Source organism: Aplidium turbinatum, chromosome 1 (genome assembly GCF_918807975.1).
Source record: "Aplidium turbinatum chromosome 1, kaAplTurb1.1, whole genome shotgun sequence".
NCBI classification, from domain to species: Eukaryota; Metazoa; Chordata; class Ascidiacea; order Aplousobranchia; family Polyclinidae; genus Aplidium; species Aplidium turbinatum.
In genome coordinates this window covers 32335713-32358475 of record NC_137472.1, presented here as the reverse complement: position 1 = coordinate 32358475, position 22763 = coordinate 32335713, and the positions used below count along the sequence as shown (strand labels likewise).

General features: G+C 37.5%; 1 protein-coding gene across 1 annotated transcript in view; it reads left to right on the top strand.

Annotated features, from left to right (window-relative positions):
* The window catches only part of LOC145775059 (cytochrome P450 2U1-like), a 36851-nt gene extending 14554 nt beyond the window's left edge, over positions 1–22297 (top strand). Inside the window, exons 3-10 of the mRNA XM_082586258.1 lie at positions 5473–5618; positions 6611–6713; positions 7545–7654; positions 10814–10935; positions 11567–11682; positions 14704–14848; positions 16783–16946; positions 18470–22297. Of these exons, the coding sequence (XP_082442384.1) occupies positions 5473–5618; positions 6611–6713; positions 7545–7654; positions 10814–10935; positions 11567–11682; positions 14704–14848; positions 16783–16946; positions 18470–18787 (1224 nt within the window). The 3' untranslated portion in view covers positions 18788–22297. The remainder of the gene's footprint in view (positions 1–5472; positions 5619–6610; positions 6714–7544; positions 7655–10813; positions 10936–11566; positions 11683–14703; positions 14849–16782; positions 16947–18469) is intronic.
* The last annotated feature ends 466 nt before the right edge of the window (positions 22298–22763 follow it).

Here is a 22763-nt window from a genome sequence, read left to right as displayed (position 1 = left end):
GTACATTTTCTAAATTTATACTGCCATCCACATCGATTATATTATTGGTATCACTCGGAACACAGTCACAGTCCCATGATGGGGAATGGCCTCTTCCCTCTCCTGTGAATGTGGTGCTAAGGAACAGACCACATCATCAATGACTGTAGTGGAAGGTCTGCGTGTCATGGATGATGAAACCAAAGACTGGCTGCTCTCTCGTAGCCTTCCAGTTCAGTCCGGTAGTCCAGCAACATCGTAAATCTGGGTGGTAAAAGGATAGACCCTCGGCCCCAAAGGCTTACAAGACGACGACCAGGAAACTGTGTTACTGAAGCTAGTGACAAACTGGTACTATCACAGAGAAATCGCAGCATCAGGCTAAAACAGGTCGTTTGGATCTGCACTTGTGCAGTAAACAACGATCATGCTGCTCAATGTGAAACTCAATCTATAATATGTACATTGTACAGAGCTAAATTGGGACTTTTTCGTGTTTGCACTATTTTATTTTTCTAATCAGGTTGAAACTTTCTGCAGATAATCTTATGAAGGTATTCTAGAAGATAGTACAGTAATATTTAGATAAACTTCTTTAAACATGGCAGAATCAACGAGATGGATAACCAATAACCATATGCGAATTGAGATGTGCTGGAAACATTCCTTTAGATAATATGAAAAGCACTGGCTACTCAAAGACGACAGTTTATCGAGTTGTGGCCAAGTTTGATGTCAAAGGAAAAGTTGAAAGAAACCTCCACAGCCCTCAAAACGATCGCAAGCAAAATATAAACTTCTGGCGGGCTGAAAAGGTTGATAAAGGCAGACCCAACACAGTCGATAACAAAACTGGCCAAAAGATGCCACGTCAGTCACAGAACCATCGGTAGAGCAGTCAATGAAGAGTGAAGACCTTGAGATAAAGTCTTGTGTAAAAACACGTCGCAACCTCCTTCTGCCCGCTCACCATCAATCAGGGTTGAAAGATGTCTAAAAGCCTCAATCATCTCAAGAACAAAAGAGGACATGTTCGCATTTTGTCGATTAGAAAAAGTTCATTGTGGACGAGGTTGCAAATCGTCAGAACACATGAGCTATTGCCTGTGACCCTTCAGAAGTTCCTCATCTGATGCAAAGCCAAGCTCCTCATTTCATCAAAACTGGACTTACAATCAACGTAACCTAGTATCTGAAGATTCTGAATAATATTTTGCTTTACTGGATTTGTAGAAACTACGATGCTACCAACGTAATGCATGTTCAAGACTCTGCGCCAGCGCTCGGAGCAAAAAAGTCCAGATTTATCTGAAGGAAAATCTTCCCGTGTTTGTCTCAAAAAGCATTTGGTCTAGTAGCTTTCTAGATCTAAACGTTTGCGACTATTGGCTATTCAGCGTGATTGAATGACACTAAGGACAGTTTAACTAAATTCCACACCCTAACCTCAACTCTCTTAATACAGCCATTTGAAGAGCATTCTGAACTATCGGCACTGATGAAGTGAAGAGACGTTGTTCACGGTTTCACTAAGGAATATCCAAAATTTTCGAAGCAAAATGCCATGATATTGAATAATAATTGTTTTAAATAGACTGGCATAAGGATTATATTAATAAAGTTAAAATGATAAATTCATCCTTGAAATCGGAAAATTACGAAATACATACTTGTAAAAGTCCCAATTTAGCTGCAGGACCCTGTAAATACTAAACACCCAGTAAAATTCACCTATTCGAAATAGCGTCTAAATCACCTGGCACTACAGTGAGGTTGCAATCTAAATATCTCATTATGGGTGTCTACTTAGATGGTGTCTATATATCTGAGCCTAAACTCATGCTTTTGATAGTATTTACTAAATTCTGCTGATGTACTAAAAAACATTTGTTTTGCAACGTCCGGAAGTATTTGTGTTGACAATCGTCTCGTTCTAACCTCAGGACCGGGTAGTAGTAGTGGTCCAGTTTTAATCAAGCGATGTCCCCATTGCTGAGGGTGGCCGGATTCACCTAGCCACGTGCTGCAATCGTCTTTACATCTTGCCTCTACATCAATCTGTCTAAAGCAGTGGATTCCAACCGTGGACTGGTGATGGACTGATGGTCCATGTAAAATTTTTGCCGATTTGCAAGATATATTACTTTCTGTCAAGCAAATTTTAATATGGAATTATAAGCATAGCATTGGAAAAGAAGTTATTTTACAATACCATAAACAAATTACTGGCAATAACTTAATAGGATTGAATTGCTATATTCAAAACAAATACAATACATTGACAGACTAACAACAAAATAATAAATTCAAACATTTTCGGCAAGAACTCTTTGCTCACATCAGGATAAAAATTTCATGCACAAACGTGAGTGAAAAAAGAGCAAGTAGTAATGGAGTGGGGAAATGTTGGCTTGCGGCAGCTGGCGACCAATCATGGCCGACTGGAGTGGTAGTTTCGGAGGCCATTTAACGACTTCTTAGCGGCCATGGCCACCGACCTGAGGGGTGTGATGTTATAGACAAGTGGACAACTTTTCTTCAATGACAATTTTCTTGTTAGTAATTTTGGGTCTGCTACTCTTCGGCGAGTTCCCTATTCGGCAATTTTTTTAAAAATCAAACGACGCCTTCTGCAAATCCAGCGATTGAATATTATTCAATATTCATACATTGAATCAATGTAAATACGAATTGTTAGGCTAATTGGGTTCTTTGAATCCTACGTCACCGTCTGTAGGCAAACTTAGAATATATTAGTTATTTTTGTCATCAAATTACCTAGCCTAACTATATTTTTAGAAGTAGTGCTGCCAGACCTTTTTATTTTTTGTACTAAAAATCGTATTATCAAAACTACTTTACTTCTGTAGCTCAAAAGTGGGAAAAACTAACCAGAAAAGGCGATCTGGTACTATGACACTTCCTCAAATGGGTGATCAACCTAATACAGAAAGTATATAATCACTAAGAAAACAAATCAATAGCTTTTTTTCCCTAAAAGTCTGAACCTTAAAACATTTGACCAGGCTAACAGTCACAATAGTATTTCAATAAATATAATTTAATTTATGTTGTGGAACATGTTTTCGTTCATTGGAACTCTTCAGCACAACTGGACCGAAACAAAAATTATTCGAAACAAAATTAGCCTACAATATAAATAGATTTCAGCACTAGTCGACCAAAACGAACGAAAAATTAAACATTAAACTTCTGTAGTTTAATGAAACTTCTGTGAAACTTCTTCCGAAAAATTAAACTTCTGTAGCTTTAATGTTTTATACAAATTGTTACAACTATAATTAATCTTTCTCCTTAATTTGCTTTTGACTACAATTTTTTTTTTATGACTACCTTTTTGGTGAAAATACAGTATAATTGTATTTAAATCGCCATAAAATTATTTCACTTGTAACTTTTGTAAAGTGAAATTGATTGAACAAAGTTTATTTGAACAGAAGTAGTACGTCTGTATTTTATTACATTTAATTAAATACGGTATCTCTATTGTTATTTACTTTTTTTTGAATCCGCATGGTCACACTGAGCCGGTTTCCTGCAATGTTTATTTTTCTGACTCTTTTATGACATCACAACCAAGTTTTTGAATGAGAGACTCTCAAAGTAAAAACTTCGGGAAACTTGTCACTTTTTGAATTTCTTTTTTACATAGAATCAACCTATTATATTGTAACTGTCTTCGCCGCCAGTGTAGTCAAATCGTTTGACAGCCGCTGGCTTCGATCAGTCTTTCAACAAGGTTGATAGGATCTCCATTCTGTTTTGTCCTTTGCGATGTTTTGCAATCGATGGAGAATGGAGATGTGATTTGCTGAGTAGGGATCCCAGGCCAGCTTTTCTGATGTCAGATCTCAGCAGTTGTAATAAGTTGTTACGGTGACGTCCGGTTCGGCCTTGGTACTTTTTGCTGCCAATTATCGCAAATTCAAGGGCTTTCTGGGGAGGTGAGTCCTGGTGTCTCAGAAGATGTCCAAACATGTTCCATCTCATGGTGGAGATCTTGCAAGATAATGGTTCACTGTTGCATATTTTGTAGAGGTTTTGTTCGAGATAAGACTGTTTGGCCAAGTATGACCAGTTATGACAAGTAAATATCTTCGATGACAGGCATCCAATCTTTCAAGACTTGCTTTGGTAACAGACCAGCTATTGCAGTTGTAGATCATAATTGGGATGCAGCACGCGCTGTACAATCTTAGTCGCAACTGCAATGGGATTCTCGATCTCTTTCTCCATAGTTTCCAGTATGATCTGAAAGCGACATTGCCTAAATTGCAGCAAGATTTGACATCGACAGTGCTGCACAATGATGATTCTAAAAGTTTGTGTGTACGCCATTTTTCGTTTCCTTGAATCGGTAGGCTATCAGCATCAGTTTCTTTTTTGTCTGCAAGAAAAATGTGAGTGAATTCAGTTTTAGTCTCATTCATGAAAAGATTGTGGTTTTTCAGGTTCTTTGTAGCAATAGGTTGTAGCATGTCAATTGTCAAGTGGCTGTCTTTCCTCATCCAGAAACTCAACATCGTCTGCATACTCCATTTCCAAAGGCATGCATGTGTCAGATATAGGGGGGTTTGGTCTGGAGGACTGTTCTCGCACTGAGCTCAATGCTGCAGACAGGTAGCAAGTGAAGAGTATTGGGGAGAGGCTGTCTCCTTGAGGGGAACCGATGGTTGTCTCAAAGTTTGCGGACATTTCATTGTTAATACGCACATAAAGTTTCGTGCCAGCCAACAGGGTACTGGTTAGTCGCAGTTCATCTTCATTACATCCAGCTTGATCTAAAATTTGAAGGATTTTTTTGCGTTTGATGGTGTCAAAGGCTTTGGACATATCTATTCCCATTCTAATCAACCATATCTAATCAACCTATTTAGACAGGAAATCAGTGTAAAGAAAAGCGATAGGCCAACTGGGTGATTCAATGTTTTCAGACGTTGAATCAATGTAATAATGAACTGTTAGGCTAACTGGGTTTTTGGAACAAATCGAAGGGCTTCTGTGAATGTTTTTCAGTTTCAACGTATCCTAGTCAGCAAAAGTTCCCTTTTCTACACGATTTCAACGTTTAGCGACCTTAAAACGATGTAAAAACGGCAATTTCTGCTGGTTGGGATAACTAGGCTACGGTACCCGATAATTTCCTTTCAATCCAAGCTGTAGGCCACACATTTGTTGATCCAAACTAATTATTTTAACTATTCAAAAGTACTAACTTATAGTCATAAACATGACGAATTTTGATTTAATAGTTCAAACATTTTATTTTTTTCTGCACGAATTCCACGTTTAGCGATGTTAAAACGATGTAAAAACGGCAATAATAATTAGGCTACGGTACCCAATAATTTCCTTTCAAAAATTTCAAAAAATCGCCGAATCGGACTCGCCGAAACGGGCCATTCCGAGTAATTTAAACTCATAAACAAGCTGGGTTTTAAAATTATAGATCTCATATTTTTTCTATTTTAGGCATTTGTAAAGCAACACACAAAGTTTTCAGGCAGACCAGTAGTGCCATTCTTTCATCAAACAACAAACGGTTTTGGAATTATAATGAGAGATTATAATGATGCATGGAAAACACAGAGAAAGTTTGGAATTACTACACTCCGTGGGTGAGCTTTTTGTGAAATTATGTTAAAGTTTTAAAAAGTAAATGCAATATAATTTTGATTAAAACTAAAAAATGATTAAGTAACTCGATAATTTGTGTGGACTTGCATCTCGTTTACTTCCAATTGTTTGAAGCCACATCTTGTTTAGCCTAATACTCATATGATCAAGAAGTCTTCCGTGAGTGTGGGACTGTAGTCCTGCCCACTGCACTGCTTTTCCTAACTAACAAAATCTTCTACAGGTCATGTTTTTTAAATCAAAAGTTTTACAACAACAGATGGGAGTTTACCACATTTTGGCTCAGCCATTTGCGCATTTGCCAGTTAGGCTAGGCATTCTCATCCTGCCACTGGATGGATTAGATGTTGGCTTACTTCGTCGCATGACTATTTAAGCATTGGTTCATTTTGTTGTATGGCTATTTTGGCGTCTTGCTTCGAGTTGTCTGTGCTTGTCTATTGTCACAAGTTAAATGTTCCAATAAATTTGTTTCTTCACTTTACAATTGCTTGACACTGAGACATTTGCAAGAACATTTCATGTTGTTGCGCTGTTATTAGACCTACCTGTCACATGGGATCGCTACCCAGACAGCAAAATCCACTGGACTCAACGTCTGCAGACGTTGAATCTATGTAAAATTGATGGATTTTGCTGCCTCAGTACCTGTTTATTAATAAAATATACAGTTTTGTCGCAACCATTATCCTCCCAATAAAGTGCACTATTTCTAAAAAATAAACGATTTCTCCTGACTGCGAATGTCATGGACCTCATGCTGGTTTACCATTTACCAACATAACGTTGTTTACTTTACAAATGTACAAACAATCGACCTGTTTTAGCCTTGAAGTTTATGTTGTCTGTATCTGCTGCAAATTTGTGAAGTAAGCAACGATCATGCTGTTAAAAGCGAAACGCACTCCATTGCATAAACTTGTTTACTGTCGTTTATTTGCCTTATACACCTTTTACCTTTGCATTACTTTAGATTCGGTGTTGGCAAACAAAGCTTGGAAAGCAGAATAAATGAAGAGGCTTCATATCTCAATGAAGCCATTAGTTCAGAAAATGGCAAACCGTTTGATATATCGGTGAGTCATCAACAAATAAAGCTCAACATTTTATTGTAGGCTATGCCACATCGCCGTATTCATTTTGGTCGCTTCACCATTTTTGCGTCAGGTAGTAGCTATTTCTACTCATGTTTTAACGAGTTGCAAATTAGTTGCTGGAACTCCGGTATACTCCATCAGCGTATGAGTACTACTCATTGAGTAATATAGCCTACTTGGCCTACCTAACCTACTGACGATAACGATAGTGGCCTTTTTCTCCTCATGTAAATGTGGTGCCGAGGAACAGACTGCATACCACATCATCAACGACTGTACTATCTTCAAGCCACCTAACGGAGTGGAAGGTCTGCTCATTCTGGGTGACTGATGAAACCAAGGACTGGCTGCTCTTTAGTAGCCTTCCAGTGTAGTCCAGGAATATCGTGAATCTGGGGTAGTAAAAGGGTAGACTTTTGGCCCCAGGCATGACGACGACGACCTACAAGTAGGCCCAATCGCCAACAGCTAAGACAGATTTTGTGTACTTAATGTAGCTGTAGAGCCTATATAAGTACACATATATATTTGAGAGATTTCTTGCGTATTTTGTGAATACGTTTATTCTGAATGAATATTTCGAATGACCACATAGTTACTTGCCTATTTTACGATAATGATCACAATTATATACAGTATAGTATACATATACTTTATAATTTCCAAGTCATTGATTGGGCTAACGTGGATGTGGACTAGATGCTCATTTTCATGGATTGATTACATACGTTTATTTAGCTTGCTCATTATTTCGTTTTCATAAACTTTACTCTTTCTAATTGTGAGATTTAGTTTTTAGTTGTGTTTCAGGTTGTTCTCCACAATGCAGTGTCAAACATCATATGCTCTGTTGCAATGGGAAGGCGCTTTTCGTATGATGACAAGAAGTTCCAGGAGCTACTCCATGGCTTTCTTAGAAGGTGACAGCGATTTGTAGCGCCGAAAAATAATAATTTTGTACTGCACCACTCTTGATTCCACAACGATTTGCTGTTCCGATTTCATTCAAATCGGTTGCTGATAAACAACTAAGTACAATTGGATGTAGGCCTACTGTAATATTTAAGTTGAAAACTACTGTTGTAATTTCATGAAACAGTGACGTAAAAGTCGGCGGAATGTATTTTTTCTTTGTCCTGAATATATCACCCATCATGCTACTGCATTCAGTGTATTTGTTATATGCCGTGAGAATCATATTTTACAATGGCAGGCAATTGAAAATTCTAACTTTTTTTGTTGCAAAAAACTGAATAATTTTATTGTTACACCATGTAAAGCAAATCTGTTTTTTTATTTTAGTAACTATAAAATAAGGATATTCTATGGAAAGTTTAGATTAGTTAGACTTGTAGTTTTTTAAATATTTCTAATTTGTCTCAAAAATCAGGAGGGGTAAAGAGTGCAATGTTAGTTAAAGCAGGCTATCTTGGAGCAGCTGCTCACCTTATCTTAAGAAAACCTTAGCTTAATGTTTGAACTGTTGAATTTCTATTTTTACCTTCATTGGATAAAAAAAAACAATGTTATGGTTTAAAGCAGTGTTTTTCAACCTTTTCTAGCGCAATGCCCCCTTTATAAACTGGCGAACTTTTACCGCCCCCCAACAAAAACGATTATACAATTATTAATTTTCTGTGCTGTTTACGTCATAATGGAACTTACCAGATTTTATGATATACCAGATTTTGTATACTTAAAAATACTGAATTCAATTTTTAAATAGATAGCGTTCGTAAACAAAACGCTTGGTCAATCAAATACGACGATGGTGTAAGAGAAATTGTTTGGCTATCGTGCAAGCATGTAGAGTAGATTATCCAAAAGTTGATGTGACGAAATCGGTGTCCGACAAATTGTTCGTAAGCAATTGTTTGTAAAGCAATTGTTCGTAAACTTAATTCTTCGTAAAACAACTCTTCCTAAAGCATTTTTTCGTGCATGCAGTTGAAATTTGATGTATATATACGAAGAAATGCTTTACGAAAAATTGTTTTACGGATTTCACTTTACGAACAACACTTTACGAACAACACTTTACGAACAATTGTTTTTCGAAAAACTGTTCACGAAGAATTGCTTTACGAACAATTGCTTACGAACAATTTTCCTATAACCGACGAAATCGTTGCGCTGGGCGGTAGATGGGTTAAACCAGAATGCCCCTAATAATCAAATCGCCCCCTGTAAGCCGATTTAATTATACCGATACTGCCCCCACCTCTGCAAAATCAAAACGCCCCCCAAGGGCTGTACGCGAAATTTTTTTCCCACAAACTTTTTGTATCATTTGCATAGAGTTTGTATTTATACCTTGTGAATGCAGATATTTTTGTTGGCGTGTTTGGTTCAGTGGTTTCGTCTTTTGCCTTACATTCGTGAGGACATCGGTTCGACGCCCATTGAAGTCAATTTTTTTTCTTTACATTAATTTCTGCGGTGCACAAAAGCTTTGAAAAAAAAGTAAGGTTAGGTTAGGGTTAATTCTTAATCAATTCGGAAAATCCTACTTTTAGAGTTTAGACTAGTGACCAGAATCAATTTCTTTTCTCAACTTTTTAAAACTAGACTAGGTGTGTCTCCAGGCTACTTTTTTTCAAGTTCAATGTTTAGATTTGGACCTGGAGGGCGAAAATCGACTGCTGTGAGGGCGAAAATCGGTAAAAACAGTTACGCTCGCCGCGCGGTAACCAGTAATGGCTACATTTACAGAAATATGCAAATGATACGAAAAATTCGTGGGAAAAAATTTCGCGGGTGGTACCGCCCCTGTTGAGAAACACTGGTTTAAAGCATGACTTGCAATTGTAAAAACATACTGACAGGGAAATGCTTTAAATGCATAGAATTGCTCAAACTTACCCCAGGTCATTGCTCAAATGCTCAATTACCCCATAACATTTTCGTTATTATGTTGATTGACAGTTGAGTTGAGTGACACGCATATCAATAATAAATATTAATTATATAATATTAAAACAAAGTAACTTCAGCAGGCTTAACATGATGTATTACATACACAAATATAACTTAATTAAAAATAAACTCTAACGTTTTCGACACGTACGTGTGTCCTTATCAGGAATTACATATCTGCAATATACATAAAATTACAGTTTGCATTTGCTTCCATTTTGCAGTGCGTTTAGTCCAGGGCAGTCAGGAATTATTTTATTTTACCAATACTGGTATCTAAGTTAGAACTTTAAACTTGGTAGGAAAGTGATGCTTCGGTGTCCTATGTCAGCAAAAGAATGAGATAGACCGATATTTGAAACAAAAATGGCCTACTTTGTGGCCGGCAAAGAAGCCAATCTTCGTGCACCTTTAGGCATGCCTTTCAGTGTCCTGCAGAGACACAGCCGCATGGTCTCGAGCGGTGTCGAACCGGCGCCCTTTCGATTGCCGTTCCACTCGGCCGATCCACTCTCACCACTCGGCTATGCAGCCGACACTAATTAAGTTGATATTTAGTGAAGAAATGCATTTGTATTTCCATTTCCATTCAACTCGAAATGCTATGCTAATGATTAAGCAAGTCATGAAATTGGTCCTCTCATCATGATGTCTTAAACCTTAATGCGTCACCTGTGTGGCGCAGCGGAATGGCCAGTTTCGGTGAGTCCAATTCGGTGAGTCCGATTCCCTATTCGGTGATTTTTTGATTTTTTTTTAAATTATCGGGTGCCGTAGCCTCGTTATCATTGCCGTGTTAGGGTTAAAGGTTAGGAACTCACCGAATCGGACTCACCGAATAGTAGCAGACCTGTGGCGAAGGGCCCACGTTGAGAACCATTGTTGTAGGGTAAATCAATACGGTTAAATTGTTTTGAGCAGCAAATAGCTGTTTTGCGTGATAAACTGTACGCTTTCAAATATTTGTGGCTAAACCTTCGCAACAAACCTTTCTGCCTTAAAAATGTTTCTTCTCAGATTGTATACTTTCCCGCCAGATCTTAATTTTTTGCACTCGAAACAATAATCAACAGTTCAGCCCTTTGCACAATTGCGTAAACTTTGATTTTTGGCTAAAATAGCTTATTGAGGTCATCTGATATACGTTCGTATTGCTTTTGCAGGTTTAGTGACCCAGTGAATAATTTCATGGCCATCCTGTTCAGTTTTGTTCCCATACTTATGAAGGTTCCTCCATTTTCAATTTTCAACCGACGAATGGCTAGAGATTCTCTGGCACAAGTTGGTGAGACACTTTTGATGTCAGGGTAAAGTTGACGTTTGACTTTGATTTAAAACTTCAACGAGAAAAGAAAGCCAAAGTTTTGCAAATGACGTCAAGTGGGGTGCAACTCAAAACGTTAAGAACCCGTGAATTAAAGAAACACATAAGTACAAGGCTTTAAACAATCAGCATAAATCCATGGCAAAAATCGAAGGTTGGTACCCATGCAGTGGCAGATCCAGGGGGTAAGAAGCGATTGGAGCGACCACCCCGCCCCCTAAAACACAGAAAAGTAACTTCATTAATGGTGTATTTGCAAGATCGGATTAAATGTAGATTGTAGACCGTGTCCTGATGTAGACACATACACAAAATCATTGCGTTTTGTTGAAATTGTCTCCCCTAAGGTTACTCACTGGATCCACCCATGTGACAAAAGTTGCCTTGACAACGTTTGCCGATTGTGTAAGCAAGCCATACGGTGTATTAAATCGAAATAGGTCAGTCCGGATACGTGAAAGAATTAGCACTACATTGTAAAGAAGTAAGAAGAACCTGTCACGTAATTCCAACAGCATTTATGGCATGATGTTTCAAGTGACAACTTTATGTTATCATTGTTCATTTGATTATTGTAGCTTGTCATTTGCAGAACATTTGCGTATTATCTTGGAAGAACATGAAGATACATTTGATGAAGGGCACGCAAGAGATTTTCTTGATGCTTTTATGGTAGAAATGGCAAAAAATAGTCATTCCAGCTTCACTGTAAGTTTACAATTATTCTTGCATTTGTTTTATAGGGTGACTATTGTCATGTCAGATTCTTAAGTTTTTGAAACGACTGAGATAATTAAACTATCCCATCTGAGATTGTTGTTGCTATCATGTGTTAAAGTGGCGAGTTTGGGAATAAGCCACATGCAAAATGATTTTAAAATATACTCACATTTAGAGGGAGCGAAAGCCAGCCCCCCATTTTCTAGCACTTGTTTTTTGTGAGATAAGGACGTCGAAGCCGTTTGGGCACCTGCTGAAAATTGGGAGGGGCTCGTGTTACATCTGAACAGAACGTAAATATTTTTTTGAAATTGTGCATGTTACATCAAATACAGTTTACTACTTTTTAAAACCTCTACACTCCACAGACTGTTTCACTCTTACTGGGGAATCATCAGAAGATCCTTATTCAAATAAACATTTTAAATATGAATTTTTTAGAAGTTTCAGAAAGTGTAACTGTAAGGTAACTGTAAAGGTAAAGGTAACTGTATTTGATGTAATTTGCTTTGAGCTTTTAATAGCTTTCATTGTATATTTTGCATATTATATTTTTCCGGAATGGCCCGATTCGGTGAGTCCGATTCGGTGAGTTCCCTATTCGGTGAGTTCCCTATTCGGTGAGAGCCTTTTTCGGTGAGAGCCCTATTCGGTGAGTTTTTTTTAAATTATTGCGCGCCGTAGCCTAATTATCATTGCCGTTATAGGGTTAGGGGATAGGGGTTTTGGTTTTTTTTTGAGGTTTTTTGGGAGTTTTGGGGTTTTTTAGGGGGTTGGGTTTTTGGGTTTAGGGGGTTTGGGGTTAGGGGTTTTAATTAGGCTACGGTACCCAATAATTTTCAAAAAAAATTCAAAAAAATCACCGAATAGGGCTCTCACCGAAAAAGGCTCTCACCGAATCGGACTCACCGAATAGTAGCAGACCCATATTTTTCTCAACATGAAGAATATACTTTAAACACATGGCAAAAAAATCATTGGTAGTGTTTTGAAGGACTTGCCCTGAAGTGCATGCATCGACTGATCGTACTTCATTTGCAATGACGATGCGTATCAATGAACTCTTTTAACCTCAGGCTTTATATACTTCCTTCACAAGGTAGATTTAAACGATCTGTCTTAGCCTGATGCTGCCAGTTTGCTGTGGCAATAGTAAGTTGCGCTAGCTTTCGGAACACTGTTCCCTAGTCACTCATGTGCTTTGATAAATAGATACTGATTTTATGAGTTCGATTCATCAAAGCACATGACTAGGGAACAGTGTTCCGAAAGCTAGCGCAACTCACTATTGCCACAGCAAACTCGCAGCATCAGGCTAAGACAGATCGTTTAAATCTACCTTGTGAAGTAACTTAAGTAAGCAACGATCATGCTGCTAAAAGCGAAACTCAATCAATTTATATTTTATATACTTCGTTTGTCAGAAAGAGACCTTACAAAGATTGATGTAAATTTTCTGTGAAGAAGGTGCCAGCTCAGCTGTGGCACCTTTTGTGTTGAGATATGATCTTCGTCACAGATTTAACAATGCATGTTACGTAAATATTGTTTGCTAATTCTGCTGTTAAAATGGCGATGTAAAATAGATTTTGTGATTTGATTTGGTGAAAGTTCTGACCATGAAATTTTTGCAATTGAAGTTTACTGATTTTATTAACCAAAGTTAAATCTAAGAATCGTTTTCTCAAAACTTGATTCCGACGCGAGAAATACGCTGTTAACCGGCTCGACAGCTTATATGTGCGCCTTTGAATTAGTAGGCATGAGTTCGATACCTTGTCGAATGATAATAAATGCTTTTTATAAGTGAAACTGAATCTTGTTTCTGGTCGGCACTCATCAAAAGAATATACTGAGGATAATAATGTACTCAACTGCGCCTCTGTAAGGTTGCACTGACGCTGTCTGCTGTGTAGAACGTTGAGGAGCACAGCAAGGACGTCTGCGCTATATGAAAACACACATAAATCAAATGTCACAATCAATATGCAAGGCCTCGCGTCGGACTGCTTGCGTCTTGACAGAATGTGCTGTTTTCATTATGGAATTTTGAGCGATGTGTTATTATCGGGTATTGACCTAAAGTAACCTCTGATGACGAAATCTGTATTATGTAACGTGTTTTCTACAACCTTCGGCCCTACGTGACAATCTCGAGTTTTCTTTAAACTTGCTTGTTTATGCCGCTCAATGCTACGTGACCGAACGATGAGTTCGTGTGATGCAACATTACGTAACCTTCTCGAAGTTACTGGACTGAACAACCAACTATAAATAGTGGTGTAGTTTGTGTAATGATGTTTATTATTATTATGATGACTTGATTATGAGAGTTGTGTTATGAGTTGTGCATTGGTAGTTGATGCAGAAATTATTGTTGATTGAGAGTTGAAGTAATCGAATACAAGTAGATGAGAATTGGTGCTGATATAAATTGTGTTCGAAATTAGAGTTATTTGAGAAGCCGTTTGTTAAAGTCCTTCAAGAAGTTAGATTATCATTTCATAGTAGAACCATTCGATATTTAATTGACTGCTTTTCGGTTTGACCCATTAAACTACGTCATTGAACCTTTCCAAGTCTTTTTCCTGGTAAGAGATAGAAAGAAACCGTGACATCAAATATAGTTATTTGTCTCTAAACCCTTGACAGCCTGTTTCACCCTAAAGGAGGATCATCAGAAAGTTCTTATTCAAATAGAATTTGCTTGAATAAAACCAAATAAATAAATAAAATAGAATAATAAATACAATCAAAATAAAATCAAATAATTAATATATAAAATCAAAAATAAATAAATAATTAAATAGAATCAAATAGAATTCGCTTTTTGCTTGACATTTTTGTAGTATTAATAATATTAATTTTATTGTGAAAACACACATATCTATTTTTGCTCTATCTCGTTTGTGATAAACATGATTTCTTATCTTAACACATAACATTTTCCAATTACATTTGGAGATGTCATGTGCTCTGAAAATTTTCAACTTGTGTTTGATTTTTCAGCGGCCTCAGCTACTTTTCTTCATAAGAGATTTGTTTTTTGCTGGAACGGAGACTTCATCTAGCACTTTAGCTTGGGCTTTGTTGTGTTTGATTCATTATCCTGAAATCCAAAAAAAGCTTTACAAAGAAATGGTGGATATTATCGGTGAGGTGAAAGATTTTAATAACAATGCAGATTTTATTGGTTAACTTCCATCGCGAGATGGCGTGCTAGGGCAAGCAAAGCGATTTTCTTTCAATAACGCCTTCTTGATTTGGCATCCAACTGAGTTGAATCAGGTGACATGTCGAATAGTTATAGTTGATCTGTTTTGCCTTTCACTTGTCATGTTTCTTCCCATCCAAGATCTTTATTCTTTACTTACATTTATTTCCTATATTGATGTCACAATTTCACTACTGTATTGTATTAGTGGTAACTTTGCTCGTTTTATCGAGCTAATAAGAAGGAGACTAGTACAAGATCAACTTTGAAATTTCACGTTAAAAATCTATATTTCTCACGTTTTTATTTGATTATTTTAAACATTTTTTAATTATCTTGGCAAACACTTAAAATACCAGTCACCTACAAGTCGGCATTTGTGAACTGAGCAAGCTATAACTTGGCATGCCACATCATCATCACCATTATCCAAATTTCAGGTTTGTCCCTACTAGTGGAGGTGGCCGATTCTTTCCTTGCAGCTATTGCCTTCACTCCTATTCTCCATCTCATCCTATCCATCGCATCTTCTTTCTTCCGTCCGACTTTGCCTCATTCTTCACACGTCTTTTTTGGGCGTTCCCGTTTTCTCTTCCCATCTACCTTCAAAGTCAAGCCTTTCGAAGAAAACTTTCTCCCTCCCTCCGTAATACATGTCCTTGTCTAATGTCTATACCATTTTACTTCGTTTGCCCTGGCAAGTTGTTCAATAGTCTCTTTCATCTATAGTATACTATATCCAATTATCCATCAGTTTTTCATTTTTTTCTCCCTCCTGGTTTTTACGCCACACATTGTTCTCACCATTGCTTTTCCGTTATTCTCAGAATAGCTAGTTTACTCTCTCTTAATATTCATGTCTCGCTGCCGTACAATATTGCAGGCCGCACACAACTTCGATAGACTCTTCCTTTTATTTTTAACTAAACCTTTTTTCCATATAACATTTCCCCACATTCCCTGAACTTTGTTCAACCCAGCTTTGCCCTTCTTGTTACAGCTGCTTCGCATCCACCGCTTCCATTTATTTTATCACCCAAATAACAGAAGTTAGTCTCTGTTTCAATTACATGATAGAAACTTCGCAATCCTTAACTAAATCTTTTCTTTTATCACATTTCCCACAAATAAAATATTATGCCAGCCTTGCTTTAGCCCTCTTCGTATTTACACACCTTGCATGAACCGACTTCCTACACCCCTTGTGTTGCATTGAATTTCTCATCAGCACTCTTTTTCCACATTTTATACCTGGGTGGACTTTGCTCTTTACAACTATATCTTCCACTCCACTCACCTTCGTTTTATTAGTTTTGCTGTCATACCTTTTGTTTCAAATGTTTCCTTCCATTTTGTAAACTCGTAAACTTTTTTTTTAATGGCCCTCTATACTATTAGTGGTCTAGACCAGGTTATACGTATACAACATTTCGCTCAGCAACCCTCCCTAACTCCTTTAGTGACAACATCAACCACGATAGCCAATATTCATAAACAATTTAGTAAATTCAGTTTCACAAGGGATGACCAAGCAAGTCCGACGTGAGGACGTAAGTCTCATTTGCTGACTTGGCAGCAGTAGCTTAAATGTAATTGCTGAGTTAAAGAACTTGCTGAGTTGTCGCATGCCGAGTGGTCCGACGATCTAAAGCACGGTTTTGAGTTTCTCTGTAATGAATGGGTTTTTGTAAATGTTTGTTTTTCTTATACCGGAACGGGTGTGTTAGTTTCGTGAAATTTTACCCGACAACATCAAGCGATTACTGACAACAACTTTAAAGCACTCATCCAGTGCACGTTGGTAAAGCATGCGAAGCAAGTTGCCTCATATACTTTAACCAGACCAGAAAATGATCTGAATCTTTTTATCCCAGGATCTAGCGGAGTGGTTTCAGTATCTAAGCGTACTATCATGCCTTATACTAATGCATTCATTGAGGAACTGCTTCGCTTCCGTACGTTAGTACCTCTAGGCCTGCAACACAAGACCTCTGAAGATGAGGAATTAAACGGATTTTTTATCCCGAAAGGCACTACGGTCAGAGTTGAAACATCAATTTTCATTTGTTTGTACAGTAGAATTCACCTAATTCGTCATCTCAAGGGGATTATAATAATGTAAAGAATTATGCGAACAGGTCAACCTTATCAATTATACAACTGGAACCGACAAAATACGACGAATTGGGCGAACTGGCGAAAGTAATGGCGAATTTACTTTTGTTTATATTCACAAAAAGAAGGAGAATTGACTTTTAACACTTTTCTGAATTAGCAGGTTTTGCGTTCTGGATTAGCAGGCCCTTAATTTTATATAAGAAAGATTTTATCAAACATCCAGTTATGTTTCAAGCAGTTATTTTTAGGGAAGTTGTTACTTTCTGTTTCAGGATTTTTTTTGCAAATCCATAAAAGCATCCCTCGTAGATGAAGGGAACTCCAACTTATTTTTAAGTTAAACAAGATCAATCCATAAATTTTCAAAAGTTGTTCGCTTCGGAGATTCAAAAAGTCGATTCTTACATGTTTTAGGATGCCTTATCCAAAAATATTATTTGAAATTGCTAATAAGCTCTGGTTCAAAAGATAAACGCGTTTTCATTTCGTGTGAATGTACACTTGTCAACAACTGTTTCTTTTGCTCACCTCAACGGTAACAGTTTGCAACAACCTTTCAAGTAATTGCTTGGTTTTAGAATTCAACACAGTTTGTACAAGTGGTCGTAGTTGTTTTATAGCATAGGCGTAGCCAGGGAAGGGGCAAAGAGGGCCATTACTTTGGCCATGACCTTTCTTAATGCTTACTGCCTGAACCTTATAACATTTTTTTGCAGATTACATTAAGGTTAAATGATGTTTAATATGTTTTCAAGTATTACAGATTTATTATTTTTGAAAGTTTTTCAGAACCTTCTGATGCTCCCCCAGTAAGGGTGAAACAGGCTGCAGAGGTTTTAGAAAGTAGTAACTGTGTTTGATGTAATTTGCTCTGCTTGGTATTGAGCACTTTTTGTAATATTAATAGCATTCTTTGTTTAGTAAAAGACAAGTATTGTATGGAGTCAGATTAGATTACCTAAACTAACCTACTCAGTCAACCGGACAGAGATTTAGTAGGCAGCTCAATGTATATTACCATATATCCCTATATCCCTATTTAACTACATTGGTCAAAATGACCTTGAAAACGAATGACATCATTTGTTGAAACTGCAATTTCAAGTTCAACGTCGTTATAGAAAACTCGTTCTTGGTGAAATTTTTTGTTACGCATCTTTCAAAAACACGAGCATTTCAAAATGGAAGTTGCTGAGTCCTGCGCGCTTTGGCTTCAGCACGTCGCTTCCAACGTAGAAGAATCACTTCGTTGCAGCACTGGAAGGAATGGGGATGTTGTATTTAATAAAGAGACGTTATAAATCGGCACTAGGAAAGCTCGAAGACTCGCTTTTGTCTGAAAACATACCTCCACAATTGACTTTTCGTCCATACCGACGTTAGATAGGAACTGTTTATTTTTGCTTTTTATAACGTTTTGAATATTTGTCATTTTAATCTTAGGTCATGGCAAATCTATGGGCAGTTCATAATGATGACAAGGTTTGGGAAAATCCGAATGTTTTTCGTCCAGAACGCTTTCTAGACGAGAAAGGAAATTTTATTCACTCCAAGAATGTCATCCCGTTTTCAGTCGGGCCTCGTCATTGCCTCGGAGAGCAGCTTGCTCAAGCAGAAATCTTCGTATTTCTAGTCAGAATGATACAAAGATTCGAAATCCTTCCTGAACCATCTGCAGATCAACTTCCGGACATTGATTGCGGATCAAATGGGTTTGTGTTCACACCAGTTAGTTTCAAAATGGTTGCCAACGAGCGATGAACCATGTCGTTTTTTATCAGCTAGTAATTGAACAGGCTGGTCGTTAAATAAAATAATTTTTGCCTTTCTGTTTTGTTATAATTATCTGATGTATCTCGGCTCCGTTGACATCGCAAAAGTTAGACTGACAACGCCTTTGGTAGGTTATTCCTTGCAGTTTCGCGTACTTGCAGAGGCTTTGAACCACTGACGCAGAGCCGGTTACCGAGATTGATGAAATAAAGTTTCGGATAGTTGTTAAAGTGTTTTGCTGAAAAATTATTCCATTCACTGGATGCCGCTGAATGGAGAGCAGACCTGAAATGCCTTGGTGAAGCGGCGAACCAGCGCTGCTTAATTAATCTGACCACTGACCTAACAGGGTGCTTAATCACTTTAATAATTATATACATGATGTAACTGTTTATCTCATGAACTGGATATTTTTGCAGCAAATGCGCTCACTCTGTTGCATTGCCAACAAATGAAAATCGCTATTTTATAAATGTTCAACGACTGTTAAGAATACTCTGTTTCGCTCATACTGTACGTCTTTTTATGCTTCGTAACTGCTGCATAAATAATTAAATATCGTCTTTCTTGTTTTAATCGTTTACGAGTAGCTTACAATGACTAGTTTAGAATGCTACATAATCTGCCGCGATATGTGAGCGCACGTGAACATCAAATTGATTGTGTTTTTCTTCTTGATCGCCCTGCTTGTCATCAGTTTGTTGCAAATTGCAATGTGACTAGTTTGAAAAGTGATAAAAGATTGGAGGGGCAGTTTGGCACTAAAATTGTATATGTTGTAGTAATTTGAAGTTTGCCTTGAACAATGTGGTTTGCACTGGCGTTATTCAATTCCTTTTGAGATTATTTGAAAACACCATGAAGAAGCTATTATAATTATTAGGGTGTTTCATTTTTTCACCATTTTTGAAATTCAAAATGCCTGGGGTCCCATCTGGTATTTGGGAAAAAAAGTTTACACCCCAATTTTTTTTTCAATTATGACGTCATATTGAGGTGGTCCACGAGGTTTGAAATTTTTGGGCCTCAAAATCTCGAAATTTGGCCGTATCTCCGGAACCACTCATCATAGATCGACAAAATTAGTATCAAAATGCGCAGAAGGGTTGGTTTTCTATACCTGATGTAGATAATATTAAGGTCTGTGTGCTTCAGAAAAAAAGTTATTTCAAAAAATCTGATTTTCGGTCTATTTTCTCCTGATGAACAGAGATCAGGTGATCAAAATAAGAAGTTTTTCTGTATTTTTCTGTCTTGGAAGCTGCTATTGCGTAATAATAATCGTTGTTCGTTTTGCAAGAGATGAAATGGTAATTTGAAGGTATTACTATTATAATATTAATGTAACCGTTGAGGAAGAGGTATGCTGCTCACCTGCTTTAGATTAAGTGTCATTATGGCATTGAGGTCAAGTATTAGTAAGTCGATGCAAAATTTCAAGGAATTGAAGAGAAATGTGCTTCCCCTTAATTTAGATATAGTCAGTCACTATTTTTACTTCAGGAAGAAAGTAGCCGAAACTAATCTTAAGTTTTTGAAGAAAATACCCCATTTCAAAGATTGAAAGATGAACTGCTGAAAGATGTAGTTGGCATATGGAACAAAGCTGGTCTTCCAGTGCTTAGCAAACAGAGAAACCTAGCACTTCTGGTTTACAATCTGCCAAAGCATCGGCACAACTATGTTTGAAACAGAGAAAAGGAAATGAAGTAAATAGATGTCTAAGCAGTAGCGAAAGCGACTCTGATGGTGATATGAATTGGGAAGATGATAAGGAATACGAGCCTCTGAAACCAGCTGTTTGAGGGAAAGTGTACAAGAAAGTACATTCTTTTTCCATAAATGATAGAAGTTGTGTACTTGCTGATCGTAGGATGACTTCGGTACGCCAGCAGTCAGATCTTATTAGGTCGGTTCTTGGAAAAGATCAAGTAGCTGCAATGCTGCATCACCTTCGACAGTATATCGCCAACGACAAAAAACGAGAGAAAATCTCTGATGGAAAGTGAGAACCTTCTCAACTCAGCTTCTGCCATTCTGCCATGCAGTTATGTTATGATGGGCGCGTTGTCAATAAAATAGATCGATGCGTTTTCTTGGGTCAACTTGTTGATGATAATGGCATGAAGCACGAAAGTGTGCTTGCTGTTAAAAATCTTTTCCCAAAAGTGTGTGGGTCACTGCAGAACTGATTTTTGGCACCATCATCCAGGAGGCTTGCAGAGTTCACCTATCCCAAGTATATTCAGTCATGGCTGATACGACTGCTCTCAACATAGGAAAAAAGTCCGGAGTCAATACTCGACTGGTCAATTATTTTAATGATGAAGTTGGTCATGGTATTCATACTCTTTAATGCATGTTCCACATAAACAAAATATATCTTTCTCATGTCATTTCTTTTGTGGGCCGCGCCAAGAAGGGTCCTGGAGCAATGCAAGATGGGGCTTTGCCCAGATAAGCAAGACTAGACAAGCATAGTACTGAAACCTTAACACCAACTATTATTACGCAATAACAGCTTCCAAGAGTGGAAAAATACAGAAAAACTTTTATCTTAATAACCTGATCTCTGTTCATCAGGAGAAAATAGACCGAAAATCAGATTTTTTGAAATAACTTTTTTTCTGAAGCACATAGACCTTAATATTCTCTACATCAGGTATAGGAAACCGACCCTTCTGCGCATTTTGATACTAATTTTGTCGATCTATGATGAGCGGTTTCGGAGATACGGCCAAATTTCGAGATTTTGAGGCCCAAAAAATTCAAACCTCATGGACCACCTCAATATGACGTCATAATTGAAAAAAAATTGGGGTGTAAACTTTTTTCCCCAAATACCACCAGATGGGACCCCAGGCATTTTGAATTTTAAAAATGGTGAAAAAATGAAACACCCTAATAATTATGCAACCCAGGCAGCCACTCTATCTGGTCAAAATCGTACCAGATCTGGTAAAGATCTGGACCAGATAAAGTGGCTGTCCGGGAGGACCGTGGAGTCGGGCGAAAAATATGCCACTCTTCGGTTTATAACTAGCTGACTCCGGCTTCAGGGTTGCCATTTTTTAATTTTGATCGTTTTCCGTTTTGTAAAATTTAATTTTATCAAAGTTATAATCGAAATTGATACAGCGACTTTTACAAAATTAACAAAAACAAACATTTCTATTTTCGGGTGAAGTTTTAGACCCAAATACGCGAACAAGAAGTGATATTCTTTTAAAAATATTCTAAACGAAAACTTTGTTCATTATTTTGTATCAAGTCGGAGTGGGCTTTTTTAATGACTCCATTCTGGACACGCCAAAATTCCTCCGACTCCACAGCCCTGGTTACATTACATATTATGTTGTTCTGTATATTGTTTGCAATTATTTGAATTTGTATGTCTAGTTTACTTTGGTATGTGTGGCTGATAAAAGTGCTTATTCTGCAAATACAGTATGTGGGCTGTCCAATGTGCATTCACAATGATCTGTGGACTAATATGCACTGTACCGTCATTTTCAGGGTTATAACTAGGGTTGTAAAAATACATTTTGTGTAAAATACACATGTGTAAAATACATGTAAAATACAAGAAAAATACATCGACGGAAAAATACATGTATTTTTCGTATTAAATTAAAACTTATTAAAAGCTCGCGTCATGCTCCGGCAACAGCGTAATGGCAGGGAGCATACGCTCGCTACGCGAAGTTCTTGGTCCATGTAGGTCAGTGGTTCCCAAACTCATTGTCGCGACCCAAACGAGGATGCTTCTGAGGGTCGCGGAATGGTAGGCCTACATAACAACGTATACAAATGAGGACTTTTACACAATCCAACCATTCCAACTGCGGATTTTAGAGCCTTGTATATTCTTTTTTATCAACGTTTAGTGATTGTACTTAATACCTTACTTGCAATGGCCTTATATTCTTCTACAGATATTATATATTGTGATGTCACAGGCGAA